Below are 19,310 nucleotides of genomic sequence, written 5' to 3'. Positions count from 1 at the left end.
GAAAATTTGATCGGAGATAATTTCATGAAGCGAGCAAGACGCAATTTTCAGAGAGACAGTATAAATAGATGGTGAAGAGGGGCCGATAAAGGGGACCAGATATTATTCCTCTTTATTTGAATTTAGAACCGACGGTACCGATGTCTTTTTATTATCTTCTAAAACATACCCTCACACACACATATACCTACACACACACACACACACACATATATATATATATGAACATCTTTATTATCCCTATATATAAAAGGCAAAATATGTGTAAGTGTGTGCGTGTGTTTATATGTCTCGCAAAAACTTTCGACACGTGCCACGGATTTTCGCCGCATATATATCATTTTGAAGCTCCAACCTTCGTCCGACAAATATCGAAAAATTGGCCAAAAACATTAATTCCTTCACCCTTAAATCATCAGTTTTCTCCAGGGAGAGTGTAGCAAAAACCGTCCTCTTATGACAAGTTCGCTTCTACGCATGGGCAAATGACGTCGGAACATGATTTAGTTTAAATATTTAAAAAACCGACCCAATTTCGTCAGCGTTGTCTTAGCTTACTTGATTACTTGATTGTCGGCGTCATTATCTAAAGGTTGTAAGTTCGAATCGTGGTGTGAGGTGTCTTTTTTTTCGATTTTAATATTGGAAAAGGGTTATTTAAGCCATTTTTTTTACGTTCTATGTTTTTTTGGTTTTTATTTTCCAGCTATTTTTTAGAAGGTTTAACGTTCGTTTTTCTGGGGTTTTCCCCCATCACATTCGCGTTTTTTTTTTTTGTTTTTGTTTTTCCGATTTTTACATTTAACATCGTTTGTTTGCCTTACGTTAGTTTTTTTGGTGGTTTTTTTTTCGATTTTTTAAAGTTTTAATATTTATTTTATATAAAATATTTAATAATTTAATATTTAATATTTAAAAATATTTACTTCTCTTATTCTTATATTTTGATTACCCTCTCCCGCCCGACCACACACCTCTAAACACCCGGGCAACGCCGGGTACCCCCCGCTAGTTATTATAGAAAAGAAAAATTGTGCGTCTTTCAGTTCATTCCCTATGGACTCGAAAATGGCTGGTTCGATTTTATGATATCTCACATCAAGATAAGTTTTGTGTCGAAATGTCTTCCATAAGTATCGATAATCGATAATCGATAATCGACATAATCTGATGAAATAATTTTATAAAATCGACACTAGTCCTCTACAGTGCAATGTACGCTACAATGTATTCTGGATTTAGTCATTGCTACAAGCTTCTTCCTGATCCACCGCAGTGATATCCCCAACTAGAACAGGCAATCAAATGATTTGATTGCAGAATTAGTAATTCTGGGTTATGTCGGGCCTCCCTTCATATATATATATATATATATATATATATATATATATATATATATGGCTATAACCTCTCTCCGATGGAAGAGACGCTGCGAGCCTGTCTTTGTTTTATCGTTATTTCCATGGGAGGTGCTCGTCTGAGCTCCAATCCCTCACCCCCCCCCTCGCCAATCTTTCACGAGAAACACCTGTCTGGCTGAAACTGCTGTCAATAATTTTCCCCACTCTTTATCTGTGCCTAAATTCAAACGTAGATTCCATGCGCAAAGCTTCCTTCTTTGAACTGCACACCAGTGGAATTCTCTGCCGCTTGCCCGTTTCCCACCTGACTACAACTTGGACGTCTTCAAGTCCAACATAAACAAACTCCTGACAAACCGCCCCCTTAAGTAAGACACTCTATCAAAAACCCCAATACTAATGATTACTACAATACTATCTCATTGATTACTGTACACGCAATAACCCTTATCCCTGAGTGGCCTTCGGGCCTTGATAAGTGGTGACCCCCATGTAAAAAAAAAGAAGGAACCGGCGATTTTGACCAAAGTTTTTGTGAGAGGCGTGTATGCTTTCTCCTGAAAAACCTCGATGGGTCCCAATCTCGAGCAGGCACTCAATCGATTTGATTAAAAAATGGGCTATTTTACCGATTTCAATAACAATAAAAATATTGGAGTGTGAAATATTCGTTGATCATAATTAAATCCCGGGCAACGTCGGGTCACTCTGGTTGTCATGTATAGGTTTAATCATATATATATATATTTATATATATATATATCTATATATCTATAAAAACAGAGATGTGTGTGCCACAGACGATTTCTGATTGGTTAATCCAATAATCACATCTCCTAAAAAACTATGGTTCGTAGGCTTTTAACGATACCATAAAATATTATGGCTTTATTTATTGTCCATCTTGGAAGGGTTTAATTTTTTCCTAACTTGCGATTTACAAATTACAAAGATACGAAACTAACTTACAATCTAACAATCGAACCTCCGACATCACGGCCGTCATTATGAAACTAAACTAAAAAAAAAAAAAACCCGCGTTCACTCGTGGTCTTTACATTTCGGGTTTGGGTACGTGTGCAGTTTTCCATTGACATTAAAAAATGGAAATATTTAAAAAAAATATATATTGTACGTACTCGTCATGGGATAAAGTTTTCCTACAGAAAAAATCACGTAATTTCATCAAGTAGTTATTTTTTTATAGCGAAAAAAGAAAAAAATCAACGCTACAAGCGAAATTAAACAGAAAGTTCAAGTAGGGGGATTTCCCCCTTTTTTTTTATAGCGAGGCCAAATTTCGCGAATTTGGCCATTTTTTAAAGCAGTTTGGCCTTCAAAATTTCTGTTTGGCCATTTTCTTCACCGATGAAATAAAAGAAGCAAATAAAAACAACGCAATAAAACTTTTAAAAATACGGCACACTTTTGTTGTTCTTGTTTGGTTTTTTTGGTAATTTTCCTTATTTTTTTATTTTTTCAAGATAATACTATTAAATGGACACTATTATGCCAAATTAGCCCCCCCCTCCAAAAAAAAAATGCACAAAAATTCGAGATTTAAGGTTTTGACGAGATAATTTAGCGAATTGTCCGGACTATTGCGAGATAACCATCCATTAGTTTTTCCTGAAATTTTGCCACAAATTGTATTTCATTACATAGATGTGCATAGTAACAACATTTTTTTGCCGAAAATTCCCGTTGCGTCTCCAGATTTCATCGGTGAAGAAAAAGGCCAAACAGAAATTTTGAAGGCCAAACTGCTTTAAAAAATAATATTTAATATATTCAACGATTTGACCTTTGAGAACTCTACCAAACTCCTCCTACAATTTTGGGTCTAAACAGTAAACACGTGATATTTTAGATATAGATTCCTTGGACATGGATCTAACTTATTAACTTTACTTGATCCCTAAACAATAAATGTTAAAAGGTCATAATAGGGGTCAAAGTTTTAAAAAATTGACCCTTTTTTTTTTTTCTCAGCATTAACCTCAAAACACCTGGGCAACGCCGGGCACCGATTGCTAGTATATATATATATATATATATATATATATATATATATATAGTCATCCACATACAGTACTGTTTCGCTGTTTCACAGCTCATCAGTGCGGCTAGACAGGCAACTACCTCAAGCCAGGATTGAAACCCGACCGTTTACACGGCAGTCAAGGCTTCTAACCATTACGCTATTGGCGGCTGCTTGAACGAGTAGTGAGTTTAACGATGTTTTGATATCGTCCGAAATACCTCCGCTCGATTTGTTTACACAAAGAGCGTCGCTTATATGCTAATGGTAATTCGTTTTTCATTACTATTATATATTACTAATTCTGCAATCAAATCATTTGATTGCCTGTTCTAGTTGGGGATCACTGCGGTGGACCAGGAAGAAGCTTGTAGCTATGACTAAATCCAGAATACATTGTAGCGTACATTGCACTGTAGAGGACCTAGTGTCGATTTTATAAAATTATTTTATATATAATGGCTGTAATTAAAGTTTAAAATGAAAAAGCTAATTATAACTGTTAAATTGTACTTTACACATAAATATTTATTTCGAACGCTCCCCTATCATATCAGAGAACTTACTGTTTATTCTATATATCCGGCATTTTTGCTTGTGAGTGAAAACTTCTCAAATGAACTTGTGATGTTAGACTGTGTAAGGTATTAACTTTGGTCAAAATCGCTTGTTTCGAATTATTTCGATTATTGATTATCGATACTTATCGAAGACATTCCGATACAAAACCTACATAAGAAAATTTCCAGATACATAAAGTACATTTGTGTGAAATTTGATAAAATCGGCCCAGCCGTTTTCGAGTCCATAGGGAACAAACGCACAGAAACACATGCACATAGACAAAGTTCCTTTTATGTAATAGTAAATATATACGGTATAATCGCGTTGACACACTGGTTCTCGTCAGATCACCTAAGTTAAGCAAAATTGAGCCTGGTTGGTTCCAGATGGGTGACACTTTGAGAATTCTAGGCGCAGTATGTGCTCTCTGCTTATCTCGGCATTTGTTTCCAGTCGTCCTGAACTTCACTTGCCACTGGTATTTAACCATGTCGACTCAGAAAAGATGTTACTGAAGATTGCGCACCTCCTTCCACAAAAATTCCATGTGCAGGCACCCCTTCGTGAGTATCCATAGTCTTTCAAAGGCTGGAGGAGCCCTTTAGGATACATACATAGATGTATATATATATATATATATATATATATATATATATATATATATATATATATATATATATATATGTCCGTGTGTGTGTGTGTGTGTGTGTGAGGCATATTGTGTGTCTGTGTGTGTGCGTTCGTTCCCTTCGGACTCGGAAATTGCTTGGTCGCTTATTTGGAAATTTCATGCAAATATACTTCGTGCGTTTGTCAGTGTCCTTAGATAGGTGTTTTTTTTTATGAATGTCCCCGATGTGTCAAAAATCTATAACAGAAAACATCCTCTTAAAGGAGAAAGCGTGCGGTTTTGATAAAAATGAACACTCTGAAACAGCCTAACATCACAAGTGAATTTTAGAAGTTTTATTACCGCACAAGCAGAAGAGCCCGGCGTATAAAATCAGCAGTAGGTATTTGATAAGACAGGGGTGCTTTCGACATAAATGCTTCTGTTTAAAGCACAATCAGATCATTATACTTATTTTTATAATTTAAACTTTAATACAAGCCATTAAAATTTATAATACTAACAGGAAGTTCTCTACAGTGCAATATAGACTGCAATATATTGTGGATTTACTTACTGGAAGGAAGTATGTTAAGCGCACTTTCGGTGCGTCATGATGTCTCCGGCTAGACCGGGCAATCAATCGATTTGATTGAAAATTGGGCGAAAATTATATGAAATTCGGAACAGTCGTTAATTCTCCTACAATCCCGGACAACGTCGGGTTTCCTTGCTAGTATATGCATATATATTATATTATAGTAATAGCTTAATATTCACCAACGCTTATGAAGACTCGTCGGAACAATTTTACGACAAACACACCAATTTCGAAGTTCTAACCCCGGTGACTTTTGGTCTTTACTGATTGCGAAATTTCTAGCTGTATTTTCCGGTTTACCAGCGAATAATGTTTTTAAAATAATTTGAATGAATTTATTTTGTACGTTTTCAAATCATTTAAAATCGTAAAATCTCAATTTCCTTTCAGGTAGAACTGAAGAGCAGGTACTTGGAAACTTGTCGTAGGATCCTCCCATTCTTGGAGAAAACCCTTGGAAGCAAACACTTCTTTAATGGAGAACAGGTGAGTGGATCGGCAAAACTTTACAACCTTACTCTAACCTATCCCGACATTCTTGGGATTAAATGATTTTAAATGAGTATAGTCAAAGAACGACGGCTAGAGTCTCTTAAAGAGTTGCTTGGGCGCATCTAACATCATCAAGTGCGTCCATTTAATATGCGAATTTTGCGATTAAATGTTATTTGTCAAACTTGCACTTACAATTTGATTACGTCAGTCACTTTACCAATGCCGATTTTCACGATCTCGACCACACCCACTACATCGACTATTCCCGACACTACGACTGGTATTTACTACTTTTCTCACCGCAAGAAGATGTGACGCAAGGTCGGAAAATGTGGAGAATTGCACAAGCACCTCCTAAAGTAGGACCATTTCACCCCACCCCCACTTAAAAAAAAAATACCTGGGCAGCTCCGTCGACATTTCTCGGTAAGGGTGCCTCCAACCCCAAAGAGAGGAGGCACGGTCTTAGAGAGTGGACTGCTAAGGACTACTCAGAATCATATACCAGTTCGTACGTGTAATTGCTACTAGCTGTCATAATGACCCAGTTCCCCGTCGATCTGATTGTCCAGATTAAATCCTCGACGTAGTAATAATGGCGTATCTGATTGCCACGTTAAAACTGTGATTAAAACACTCTGACTCTTACATCACTGACCACACCGACTACTCCTGCCACAGAACAACGCTCATAATCCTACCACTGCTTTTTAACAACTCGCACAATAATAAATACTCTCACCATTTCTACCACTCTGACCGCAACCACTATACCATCAAACTCCTACCACTCTAATCACTACGATTACTCCCACTACTACCACTGCAACCACTACAGCTACTTGGACTGCCCCGACTATTTACACTCCGCCGACCACTTTCAGATGGTGACGTGGCTATGTGGTTAACGACTCGGACTGACGACCTCCATATGCCAAGTTCGAATCTAGTCCGTTTCACTTTCACTTACGGATGTTGGCAACCTTCCCGTGGTCCCTCCTGATGTATTTCTAAAAATAATTCTGACTGGAAAGATATTAAGGAAACGAATGATAACATTAATCGTCTGGTTCATACGAAAATGAATGATACTCAACAACAAAAACAACAACAACAAATACTCCAGTAAATTCGACTATTCACACCTTCGGGCCAAGATCAAAGTGTAGTACCTGTTCTTCAAATGTTACACTTCAGTTTCTTGCTCTTTATCAGTAGAGAAGAACTCTTTCGCGACAGAGACAATTTTTATTTTATTCCTTTGTTCCACGTAAAATAACGACCCTCGTGTCTACGTCTTTCCTGTGGAGGGAGGGGTCATTGTAAATAGGTACTTACAAAAGTCCGTCTTCTACAACCATGAATACATCATTTACAACGACTACTCCCAACCGCTAAAACTACTCACACTAATATGACCACACCCGCCAGACTCGACTACATTAACCTCACCTATTGAAAAACTGATACTACAGTGGCATGCCGCCACAAGGGATTGTATCATCGCAAAAATCACCAAGTCGAAGAATGTTATTTGTAGGCCAATATATATATATATATATATATATATATATATATATATATATATATATATATATATATATATATATATATATATATATATATATAAGTAAATTCTTGGTACAGCAAAATGGAAGGAGAAATTTCAGAGGAAACATAATTTAATTTAAATACCAAAAAAAAAAAAAAAAAAAAAAAAAACGGGCAGGTGAAATTATTAAAATTTCCTTGAGGCCTTATCGTCTGACCCTCTAAGAGGAAACGTCAGAATGATAAATTAAAAACTAAGAAACGAATGAGGAAAGAAGGGAATTTGGTTTCAGTTGGAAGACCAGTGAGAAAAAAAAATCTCACTGTTCAGGTGGTTTTAAATCAATAAATATCTCCAACTGATGTTTCAAAATCTTTTGTCTACACAGGCTAGGTCGAGAGTTATTAATGACTAACGCCTCAATGATATTGAGATGATAGTTCGACCTCGCACTGTATAAAACAGAAAACCACCCATCGGAACAGAACACCTATTTATACTCATCAGGTGATTACCAATGGCGGACTCATGAGCTTGGGAGTGCCCGGATGTTCTCGAAACCTGGTGTAGTCGAATATCCCGAGGGATATGTTGGGATATTCTCATTTCTAATCTTTGGGATGTTTTGCCAACTTAGTCAGCTCCACACTGACACACAAATTTATAAACAACAGAATTCTTTTGAATGGTTGGCAAAACATCTTTACGAAAAGAAGAGAAAAAGGTTCGCGTTGTGTAAACTACTCTAAGCATAGTAGCTGGAAAACAACGTTGAGTAGCAGAAGAAATCCTTTTAACAATATGAAGGCCAACAGGACCTAACCATGGTAATTTTAAATAAATGGGACAACGTGATGGACCAATACGTTTAACACTATTAAATGTAGCAATTTTACGTTCAATAGTAGTTCTTATTATATTTATGGGATATCCATTGCTAAGAAAAATATTTGTAATTTCACCAAGTTCCGTATCAAGATGGTTTGTTGAACAAATCATAAGTGCACGATGTGTAAGAGCGCTAATGAGGTTTATTTTTCTAGACTGAGGGGCAAAGGAAAACCAATTAAGATAGAGCCCTGTAAATGTAGGTTTTCTGTATACAGAGGTCTCAAACGTAGAACCAACTTTAGAAACACGAACATCGAGGAATGGGAGAGAGCCACAGTCCTCGACCTCCATAGTAAATTGTAACGATGGATGCAAGTTGCAAAGAAGACGAAGAAACTGTTCAGCTTCACTCCGTGAGGGAAAGCATGCAAAAGTGTCATCAACGTAGCGTGTATAGAATGTTGGCTTAGTAATTTGGGAAAATAATTCGTTTTCCAAAAATCCAACGAAAATGTTGGCTAGCGAAGGACCAAGAGGGCTACCCATAGATATCCCATCAATTTGCCGGTACATAATGTTGTTGAAACTGAAGGAGACTGATTTAGTAGCAAGTTCCATCAGTTCAACGAAAATTCGTTCAGGAAATTGTGGAGATTTTGAGGGGCCACGGTATAGATAGTCAGCACAAATACCAATGGTTTCATCCAAAGGTATATTAGTAAAAAGACTATTAATGTCAAAGGAAGCTAAGAACTCGGTATTTTTAGATAAAGATAATTTTTTTTCTCACTGGTCTTCCAACTGAAACCAAATTCCCTTCTTTCCTCATTCGTTTCTTAGTTTTTAATTTATCATTCTGACGTTTCCTCTTAGAGGGTCAGACGATAAGGCCTTAAGGAAATTTTAATAATTTCACCTGCCCGTTTTTTTGTTTTTTTGATATATATATATATATATATATATATATATATATATATATATATGTGTGTGTGTGTGTGTGTGTGTGTGTGTGTGTGTGTGTGTGTGTTTATATATATATATATTTATATATATATGCAATTTATTTTCATTATATTTTTACTTTTATTAATGTAGTCACTGTCATTAATATTATATCCACATTTATGATCATGATTATTATTACTATCATTATATTATTATTGTAATTGTTATTATTATTTTTAGTATTGTTTTCACATTTATCATAATTTTAGTCATTAATATTATTTTATTATTATCTTATTGATTTATTATTATATTTTTATTATCTTTTGATTTTTTATTATTATTACAATTTTATATTATTATTATTATGTTATTATTATTATGTTATTATTTATATTATTTTTATGTTATTATTTATATTATTATTTTTTTCATATTGTTATGCATTATAATATTATTATCATTATTGTTATTATTATATTATTATTTTTATTCATATTATTATTAATTATATTATTATTATTATTATTATTATTATTTTATTATTATTGGCTCATATGGAGCTTTCACACAAGTCAGCAAACGATCTGATTGGAAACCTGTGGTGTTCTCTGGAAACTGAGTGACCACAAGTCTCCCCAGACGTCCAGCTCTCTCCACCTCCTTCGATAGCATTTGCAAATGAATTTGTATCATCGGAACAGCCGCTTACCATTGATTTCTCGCTGGTAGTGGCCATTGGTTTATACTGGAATTTGAGTGGCACTCAGCCTCCCCAAGGTACCAGTTCTCTTTGCGCTTGTCCAGCCGATGTCTGGTTGGCGCTTGCTCTTCGGTCTTTCAGTCCTTATTGACTCTCGGTCCTTTGGTATCATTTTTTTATTGGAGGGACCGGTGATGAAACAATAGGGGGGAGTGCATGATGGGGGGTGTAGAACTTGTAAATATGCAGTTTCGGTGTTCTTCATTCCCTGTAATGCTTATTCGTTATATTGTCTTGTATTATTCTCCGCATTCAAGAGGTTTCCTTAATATTTTAGTCGTTTTCATTATCGTTAGTCGTTGTACTTTTGCAGTTATTCCTCTGATTCCAATTTCTGACATTCTTTTTCGAAGTTTTTCAGAGTTATTCATAGTGCTCCTACTATTATCAGTACTATTTTGATTTTCTTCATCATCCAAATCCCTTTTAACTCTCTGGCTAGCTCTGTGTATTTGCTTCGTTTCTCCTTTTCTTTTATACTCACTCTGTGGTCAGATGGGACTGCAAAGTCTACCATTTGACAGGATTTTTCTTTCTTGTTAACTATTACGACATCTGGTCTTCTTGCTTGGATGGGTTTGTCCGTCTGTATGTCCATGTCCCATAGGATTTTGTGGTTCTCGTTTTCGAGTGCTGTTGCGGGTTTATGCTTGTACCATTTGTCTGTACGCTCAAAATGCAGTCGTTTGCACAATTCCCAGTGTACCACCCTCCCCACTTGGTCATGCCTGTTTTTGTATTCCTTTTGGGCAAGTTTGCTGCATTCACTTACTATATGGTTTATCATTTCGTCTCTTTGTCCACAGGGTCTGCATTTGCTGTTTTCTTGTGTTTTATCGATTCTTGCTTTGATATGGTTGGTTCTTATCGAGTTATCTTGTGCTGCAGTTATTAGAGATTCAGTTTCTCGGTTTATATGTCCTTTTCGGGTCCATGTTCAGGTGTTTTCGTTATTCTCGTCTTTTGTCATTCTCATGAATCTTCCGTGGAGTTGTTTTTCTTCCCATTTCTCTTTTCTCGTTTTGTCGTTTGTGTCTCTGTTTTCTGCTTTGTTGTTTTTCAGTGTCTCTCGCTGCCATAATTATCCTATCAGTGTTTTGCATTATGTATTTTTCTAGTTCTTTTTTCGTGTCCTTCACAGTCTTCTATAAAGATCAGTCATCTCTCGCTGTCTTTCCTTTTCACGTAGAGTCTGTCAATATCGTCTTTTGGGTGTAGTGTATTATGCATGGTCATGAGTGTCCTGGTTTTCTGGTCGAGTTGTCTCAGTTCTTCTTTTGTCCACCCTATAAACGGTCCAGAGTATCTTACTAGTGATACTGCCCATGTATTTATACCTTTTATTAGGTTTCTGCTATATAATTTCGTTTGGAGGAGTTTTCTTGTTCTCCTGAGGTATTCCTTTCCAATTTTCTCTTTCATTTCTGTTGTTCTGATGGTGTCTGCTTCCAAAATTCCCAAGTATTTATAGTCGTCTTGTTTCCCTAGTGCCCTCATTTCTGTTTAATTGGGTAGTTCCATGCCTTCTGTCGTTTCCAGTTTTCCCTTTCTTATAATTAGTTGTGCGCACTTTTCCATTCCGAATTCCATTTAGATATCTTGGCTAAAGATCCTGGTAGTGTTAATTAGTGTCTCTAGCTTCTTTTCGGTTCTTGCAAAAAGTTTCAGATCGCCCATGTACATCAGGTGGTTCATTTTTTCCTTTGTATTGGAGAACTTGTATCCAGCTTGGCACTTTCTCAGAATACTGTTCAAGGGCATCATGGCTATGATGAACAGTAGTGGTGATAGTGAGTCTCCTTGGAAGATGCCTCTTTGTATGTTAATTTCTGTTATGTATTTTCCATCAGCTGTCAATTCCAGTCTCCATGTTTTCATTGCATTTTCTATTATGTTGATGATCCTGCTTGGTATTATATACATTTTTAGGCATTATATTATCCATGCTTGGGGGATCCTGTCGTACGCTTTTTTGTATTCGATCCATGCCATGGCTAAATTATTTCTCCTCCTTTTGACCTCCTTTAGGATCTTTTGATCTATATATAGCAGATCATGTGTTCCTCTTTTTCCTTTTTGGCATCCTTTCTGCTCCTCGAGGATGTCCACATTTATTCATGGAATAGTAGATTTGTTCCCTCAGTTGTGCTGTCAGTATCTTCCACATAGTTGGTAAGCACGTGATTGGCCTATAGTTGCAAGGGATGGTTCCTTTCTCCGTGTCCTTCTGTAGCAGTGTGGTTCTACTTACTGTCATCCAGTCTGGTACGATTGCTTCCTGTATACATCTTCTCAGGTTTTGGGCTAGCCTTTCGTGTAAGGTTGTGAATTATTTGAACCAGTATGCATGTATCCCGTCGTGCCCTGGTGCTCTCCAGTTTGCCATTTTTCCTATGGTTTTCTTTAGGGTTTCCTTGCTGATTTCAGTCACTGTTCCTTCTTCGATTTGTTGTAACTCTTCCTTCATGTCTTTCAGCCATTCTGCATTTCTATTGTGATCTCGTCGCTCTTCCCATATTTTACTCCAGTAGAGTTTTGTTTCTGTCGGATTTGGTTGTTCTGTTTTTGTTTTTCCTCCGTTCATATTTTGGTAGAATTGGCTTTCATTAGTTTCAAATGTTTTGTTTGCCTTGTTCAGATTTCTATATATATATATATATATCGTCTTAATCTCGCTTCTTTTGCTTTTATTTTTTGGTCCAGTTCTTCATGTTTCTTGTTTAGCCTCTTCCTGCCAGTTACATTTCCAATATTCCGTTTTCTCCACATTGCTTTCTTCTTGGTGATCATTTTGGTTTCTTTTTTATGTTTATGTATTTGGGTTTCTAGTCTTATTTCCCATCCAGGTTGTGTCGGTCCGCTTGTCTCCGGTAATTTTTCTGATTTGAGTTTCATACTTATCATTTTGGCGCCTGAGTAAATCAGATTGTTTAAGTCTGTGATTGTATTTGTTGGGATGTGTGAGAGGAGCTATTTTTGTTTTTAATTTCTTCTGCCCTTGGTTCCTTAACGATGGGAGCTTTGTTTTCCTCATTCATCAGCTGTATTATTTTATTTATTTTATTTGCTTCATTGTCTGTTAGTTCTGTTTCATTGTTTTCGGTTTCCACGTTTGTAGGCTTTGTTCTATGTTGGTCCTCGTTTCTATGTTTGGTGTTTTTAATTGTAAGGCTTCAACTTGTGGGGTTGCTCTACATGCGGTTCCGTTGAGGGATGCTTCTTGTTCAGTTTCATCATTTATTTTTCGCTGAATTTCTGTTAGTTCTAGTTTAGAGAGCCAACCTTTCTTGAGTATCAGTCTTGCTTGGTCCGCAATTCTTTGTTCTGTCGTATGGTAGTTACTGGATAGGTCCCATAGTTCTTTCATTCGTTCCGATAACCTCCATATCTATATTTAAGATAATAGCATTCCATTACGAGTCTATTCTCTTTTGTTGTCCATTTCTTTCCCTTTTTTTTTAAATTTTGCTATGCTGTGTTTGTTCGGTATCATTTTGTTCCCTGAAATTAGAGTTTATACTTACCTGTTCAGCCTCCATGTTATTTGAGTTTCTGAAACTAGAAAGTTGGCCAACATTCGCAGGATGATGACCGGGTCCCTTCCGATCATGACACCCAGATCTTTCTTCTGTGTCCCATGGTTTGGATAATTTGTAATTGACATGTTTCATATTTTGGTGTTTGTGGCAGCACCGAGCCCAGAACTATTTTACCTGTGGTTCTGACGCGGGGATAGTGTAAAGCTCCCATGTATACAAGAGGTATCGTGTACTATCACACATACATTTAGGACATGAACAAAAATAAATAAATAAATAAAATAAAAATTTTAATTTCCAACTAAGTATTCTGCTTAGTAAAAGTCAAAAGTAATGCTCTGAAAGAGGGCGTTTGAAGATAGGTCTACCTTACGCCATACTGCTTAGTCGCTGGAAATGTTGGATAGGGAAAGAGGAAGGCGACTAGTATTTAATTCCCTCGTTCAGAGACGAGGCAAATTTCTACGTCTATATCGGTAAAAGGACTGCTTTCTGTTATAAGTTCGAACTAACATTTCAGTAGATAATTCGACAGTCGCCCGTCTGGTTATTTTTGCTTTCATTTTTAGAGGATTTTCATTAAATTTGCATTGACAAACAGAATTATGCCTTTATATCGAAACAGAATGTTTTCTGAAATAAATTCGAAGTAACATTTAACTTTTTTTTAACAAAAAAGGACGTAAACTCACATTTCGTTGGTTTCTTTAAAAGCGTTTTCTGTCACGAACGCGCCACACGTCCCTATTTGGGCGCCTGTCTTGAGTTAAATGCCGGGTCGTTGGTCAGTTGATGGTGAGGGTAAGGAGGGGTGGGTAGGGGGGTGACAGTCCTTTCTAGTACACACATGCCCACATACGCAAACATTCTGCCCGTCTTTGCCAAAGAAGAATAAAAATGAATTCCTCTTTTTTCCTCAAGTAAGTTAAGCAACGTTGAGCCTGGTCATTACTAAAATGAATGGCCGATTTGGGAATTCCAGACACTATAGGTAGGAGGGCATCGACACCTCCTTGCAAGAGTTGCAAAAACCTAACGTCGTCATCTCCCCTGACAGGGATATACATGCGACTGGGGACAGCTTGTGAATGTCATACTCCCATAGAACTTCCTCCTTCGGAGAAATCCTGTTAAACGTAAATAGGGTTAGTGTTCTTTCACACACACACACACACGCACACACATGCATACACACACACACACACACACATACATACACACACACACATACAAGCCTCTTATTGGAAACGTAAAAGTATTCAGGAATTTTTAAAATAAAAATATGAAAGTAGTGGAGGAATTTTTGTATTTATTCAGAAAAAAGCAATTGTGTAAAACATCTTTTCAACAAAAAACATGCCAAACATAAAACAAAGACATTACTTTGCAATCAATAAGTGGTACTCGGATATCACAGGAAACGGATTGCATTTGCAGATTTCAGATTAGGAAGTTGGCGTTTATGAAAGCTTTCTGTTAAGTAATTAAGAATTTAAAATCCGCTGATAAAGTCTACTTTTCTATTTTTCCAGATGATGCTCTGTGACATGATGTGCTACTGTTGTCTTGAAAGCCCATACATGGAGGATCAGTCAATGTTTACCAACTATCCCAAGTTGGTTGCCCTGAGGACACGCGTCTCTGCCCATACCAAAATCTCTGCCTATCTGAAAAAAAGGGCTGCCACCAACTGGTAAAAACAAAATAATCACCATCCGTCTTTGTTTAACGAAATTCTACAGAAATTACAAAATGCGTAATAAGCTGTTGATGACTTTCTCACCACGACTGAAATAGCTTTAAAAACGTGAGCGGTTTTCCTGGAAGGAAAAGGATTTAATGTATTAAAATTAAAATAATAAATTCTGTTCAAAGATATAAAAAATATTTCAATAAAAATTAGTTTCTCTCTAAAAATAAAAGTTGTATTTTCTTTTGTATAAACTTACTTGCATTCTACCATATCATATTTTGTTTTCTTTTTCGTATCAACCAATCATTTCTTTACAAACAAGCCAAAAACTATATGGTCATGCTTTGGGGGTTGGACTGGAAAGAGTCATGTCGTTAACCTTATAGTTTATTACCTCAAACGCACACTTTCTCCCAATGATATGGAACATTCAGCTGTTCTTGTTGCAGCTTCCACTGATACTGCAGCCAACAAAATAAACGGTACCACGCTTCACATGGCTTTTCATTTTTTTTTATTTTTCATGGCAGATCAAGAAAGACCCTTTCTGATAAAACTCTAAATGATCTACGTACAAATACAGAAATTTGAAGGTTCTTATCACTGATGAAATCTTCATGACTGCCTATGAACACTAGCTTAGAGTTTATTATTTAAACTGCTCAGCCTAACATTCACTAGTAACAATCATGAACTGGAATAAATAATTCCAGTCAATTCGAACGGTCAAACAAATCCTAATTTACATGTTTTTATTTACTTGCCTCTCCTCGAAGGTATAGTTAGATAAAGGTCGGATCTTCATGTGTAGAAGGCACTTAAAAAATGGGTAACCTGCTTACTAGTTTGTATTTTTTTTTACACAGTGATCACCACTTATCAAGGCCCGGAAGCCACTCAGGGATAAGGATTATTGCAAGTACATTACGTTAGTGTGGAGATTTGATGAAGTGTTTACTTAAGGGGGCGGTTCATTAGGAATTTGCTAACGTTAGACTTGAACACATCCAAGTTGTAGTTCGGTGGGAAGCAGGCAGACGGAACAGAGTTCCACAGGCGTGCAGTTCTAAGAAAGAAGCTTTGTTCATAGAATCCGCGTTTTGATTTAGGCACAGATATAGAGTGGGGGAAATTTTTCATAGTGGATTCAGCTAGGCGGGTGTTTTTCGTGAAAGACTGGCGAGGGGGGACCAGAGATTGGAGTTCAGACGAGCACCTGCCATGGAAATAACGATAAAACAATGGTAGGCTCGCAACGTCTCTTCTGTGGGAGAGAGGTTGCAGGGTAGAGAAAAGGGCATCCCCCTCTAAGCCACGAAGTCTATTTTGTACTCTGTCAAGGCAGGATAGGCTGTTTTTAGCAGCTTCTGCCCAGATATGGCAGCAGTATTCCATCCTTTGACGTACTTGGCTTTTATATATTGTAAACAAATCACATATATTAAAGTTCAATCTACGAATATATAATCAATATTTGTAAAATCGAGTCTACAAAAGTTGCTTCCCTTGTACTGTTAGCCAAAATCAGTCGTAGAACTGTTACCCCTAAGTAGGTAGATGTAACTTCATGCAAAATTTCAGAAAAATGTAATGAGTAGTTATTGAGAATTTTAGGAATGAACGGACGAACGGACGAGGGTGAATTCAAATGTCCAAATTAGACTAACTCAGGACATACAAAGACTAACGCGCTGCTCAATGATAAGGCTTATCGAGTTTAACAGATAGATGATTCTTTAATAGATTTGGTTGCATTGAACTTATTATAGTAGGACGGGAAGTAGTCCTGTGGTATTATGTTCCATAGACGGACCATTTTCCGAACTTGGCCAGGGATTTTATCATCGACCCCAAACTCAACAGAGATTAGACCATTCCTGTAATGATCTGGTCCTGTGGATTGTGGTGTGATGTTAGTTCAGTGCAGTTCTAGTATGTCCACCTTCCTAGGCTTTGCCTTCTGTCTTTCAGAAGGGGTTAATTTATTGATAATCGCCCGAGGCGCCCGAGGCGCCCGAGGCGCCCTTACCGGGAAAGCCACATTTTACAGGTCAGAGTGACCTTCCTCAAGGTCACTGTCTTCTTAATCCCACTTTTCGACTCTGGTGTCAAAATTTTTGAGGTGGTCCAAAACTAAAAACCTTAACTTTGCTCATAGAAGTTCTGTTTAGTTATAGAAACACAAAGGAAGAAAGGGAAATTTTAACAGTGTTTGTAGTTAGACAAGTTTTGTTGTAAATATTTTACCGAAGGGGGCGCGTTAGATTGATGCACAATCGAATTTCTGCCATGAAAATAATGACTAGCATTATTATTATTGGTAAAACGGTGCAACAAGCATTTAAAATCGAAGCTAATAAATATTGCATCTATGTACTGAAAGTTTGTCCAAACCGACTTTAAACCTGGATAGGCTAAGCATCATTACGGCCTCCTTTGACAGGCTGGTTCAGAGTGTAGAAACATGGAGAAAGAATTCCGCCTTTTTCAGTTGAGACGAAAACGGCGCTGATAGATTTTTTATGGGTGGTAAGAGAACCTTTTCTAGCTAAATTACTGCAAATACAACACACTGAAAAATAATATTTACTTTTAATGTGTTTGATTACGAATAAAATTGTGTTACATGAGTTCTTTCTTGTAAACCATCTTACTATACGAGGTACACGAAAATGTTACCTGAAGGGGTCACTCATTGACATCGAGTTATTTACAGCGATTATAAACTCCATCACTTTCATTTAACAATGTGTCCCTTTCTTAGAAGATAATAATTGCTCATTCTTCAGTAAGACAAAACAAACATGTGGGATTACGCAGAATTTGAGTTGAAATCTTTTTTAGTTTTATTTGGATAATGAAGTGTGAATATAGTAATAATTTTGCTAATTATTATATAAATAGAATAGTAGATGCATATGTGTGCCTGTGTATAAATATTTCACCGATAAACTTATAAACAGTTGGGCATATAAAACTGAAATTAACGAGAAATATTAATTAGGGTTATGAAACAGCATATTCTTTTTATTGTTTTGACTTTTAAGTATATATCCAACACAGTTAATCAACTAAGAACCACATCACTCTATATAAAAGCATATAAGATATCAACGGATTCACATTCGAGAGTCCCAAAAATGAAAAGAATGTGCTGTTGTCCTAGCCCTAGTAATCATACACCAAGGATAGTTGGTGAAGAGTAAAATTTTTATTTGGGTTAACAACACGAACAGACAAATATCGGCACGTTGAAACACAAACTGTATATTTCAACCTGTGATAGTGGGAATAGCTGAATGTAAATACATGCGAAATGACGTCACCGATAAAAAAAGACTATAAAAAAGAGAGAGAGAACGATTACGGGAGAAACGTAAAGCATGGAACGAGGTAACGTCTGAGATCTAGTGAGAAGCGTGGAGATCGTTCTAGATTACTTTGGTGACGTCACGGTTGTAACAATGAGAAATCAAATGTTGTCGCTATAAGGAACAAGCGAGTTGGAGTTATTACCTGTTCTTTGTCTTGTCACCTCTGTGACTTAAACTGCACACAACATATGTTAGTTCCCAGACAACGTTACAAACTTGTCAACATATTTCCCAGACAACGTTACAAACTTGGGAACATATTTTTACGTTCAAGGCGACTTTAAATACAGTAGGTATCATTAGGGTTTCCATTTTACAGCTTGTTGCAGAGAGACAGAACACGAACAATTTGCTGATGACACAACGCTCCATAAAAGGCACTTCTCAACCACCAATGGCAATGGCTAAAAACACATTAACTTAAAGTAATTCTTTTAAACTCCTTGGCCTAACGTTCACATGGAACCTGAGTTGGAACAGATACATTGAGAGCATTTCCAAGACTGCTGCGAAAAAGATGGGCTCTCTCTACCGGGCTAGAAAGTTACTTACGCCTGAAAGTATCTTGTACCTCTACAAGGCCACCATTCGCCCATGTATGGAGTACTGTTGTCACATTTGGGCTGGTGTATCTGCTACTAGTCTCTTACTCCTGGACAGGGTTCAAAAGAGAGTAGCCAACCTGATAGGTCATCAACTGTCATCTAAACGTCCAATCGACGAGATGTTGCGTCCCTCTACCTGTTCTACATGTATTTTAATGGTGAATGCTCTGACGAACTGCAAGCACTTATGCCCCCTCGACGTAAACACCCCCTAAAAACCCGACAAGCAGCTAAATCCCACCCCTTCACAGTAGAGATCTCTAGATGCAAGAAAGCTTTCTACTCCAATAGTTTCTTCCCCAGAACTGCAAGACTTTGGAACTCTCTTCTGGGATT

The 19,310-nt window shown here is 36.9% G+C and overlaps 1 protein-coding gene across 1 annotated transcript in view; it reads left to right on the top strand.

Moving 5' to 3' along the window:
- Positions 1–15,101, top strand: part of LOC145265726 (S-crystallin SL20-1-like) — a 31,321-nt gene extending 16,220 nt beyond the window's left edge. The window contains exons 5-6 of the mRNA XM_080121781.1: positions 5,568–5,663; positions 14,835–15,101. Coding sequence (XP_079977907.1) covers positions 5,568–5,663; positions 14,835–14,999 — 261 coding nt within the window. The 3' untranslated portion in view covers positions 15,000–15,101. The remainder of the gene's footprint in view (positions 1–5,567; positions 5,664–14,834) is intronic.
- Positions 15,102–19,310: the final 4,209 nt, after the last annotated feature.

This window comes from Euprymna scolopes, chromosome 40 (assembly GCF_053919585.1).
Source record: "Euprymna scolopes isolate OS-2025 chromosome 40, ASM5391958v1, whole genome shotgun sequence".
Taxonomy (NCBI): domain Eukaryota; kingdom Metazoa; phylum Mollusca; class Cephalopoda; order Sepiida; family Sepiolidae; genus Euprymna; species Euprymna scolopes.
Note: the sequence above shows the minus strand (reverse complement) of the source record. Positions and strands in the feature narration are given on the sequence as shown.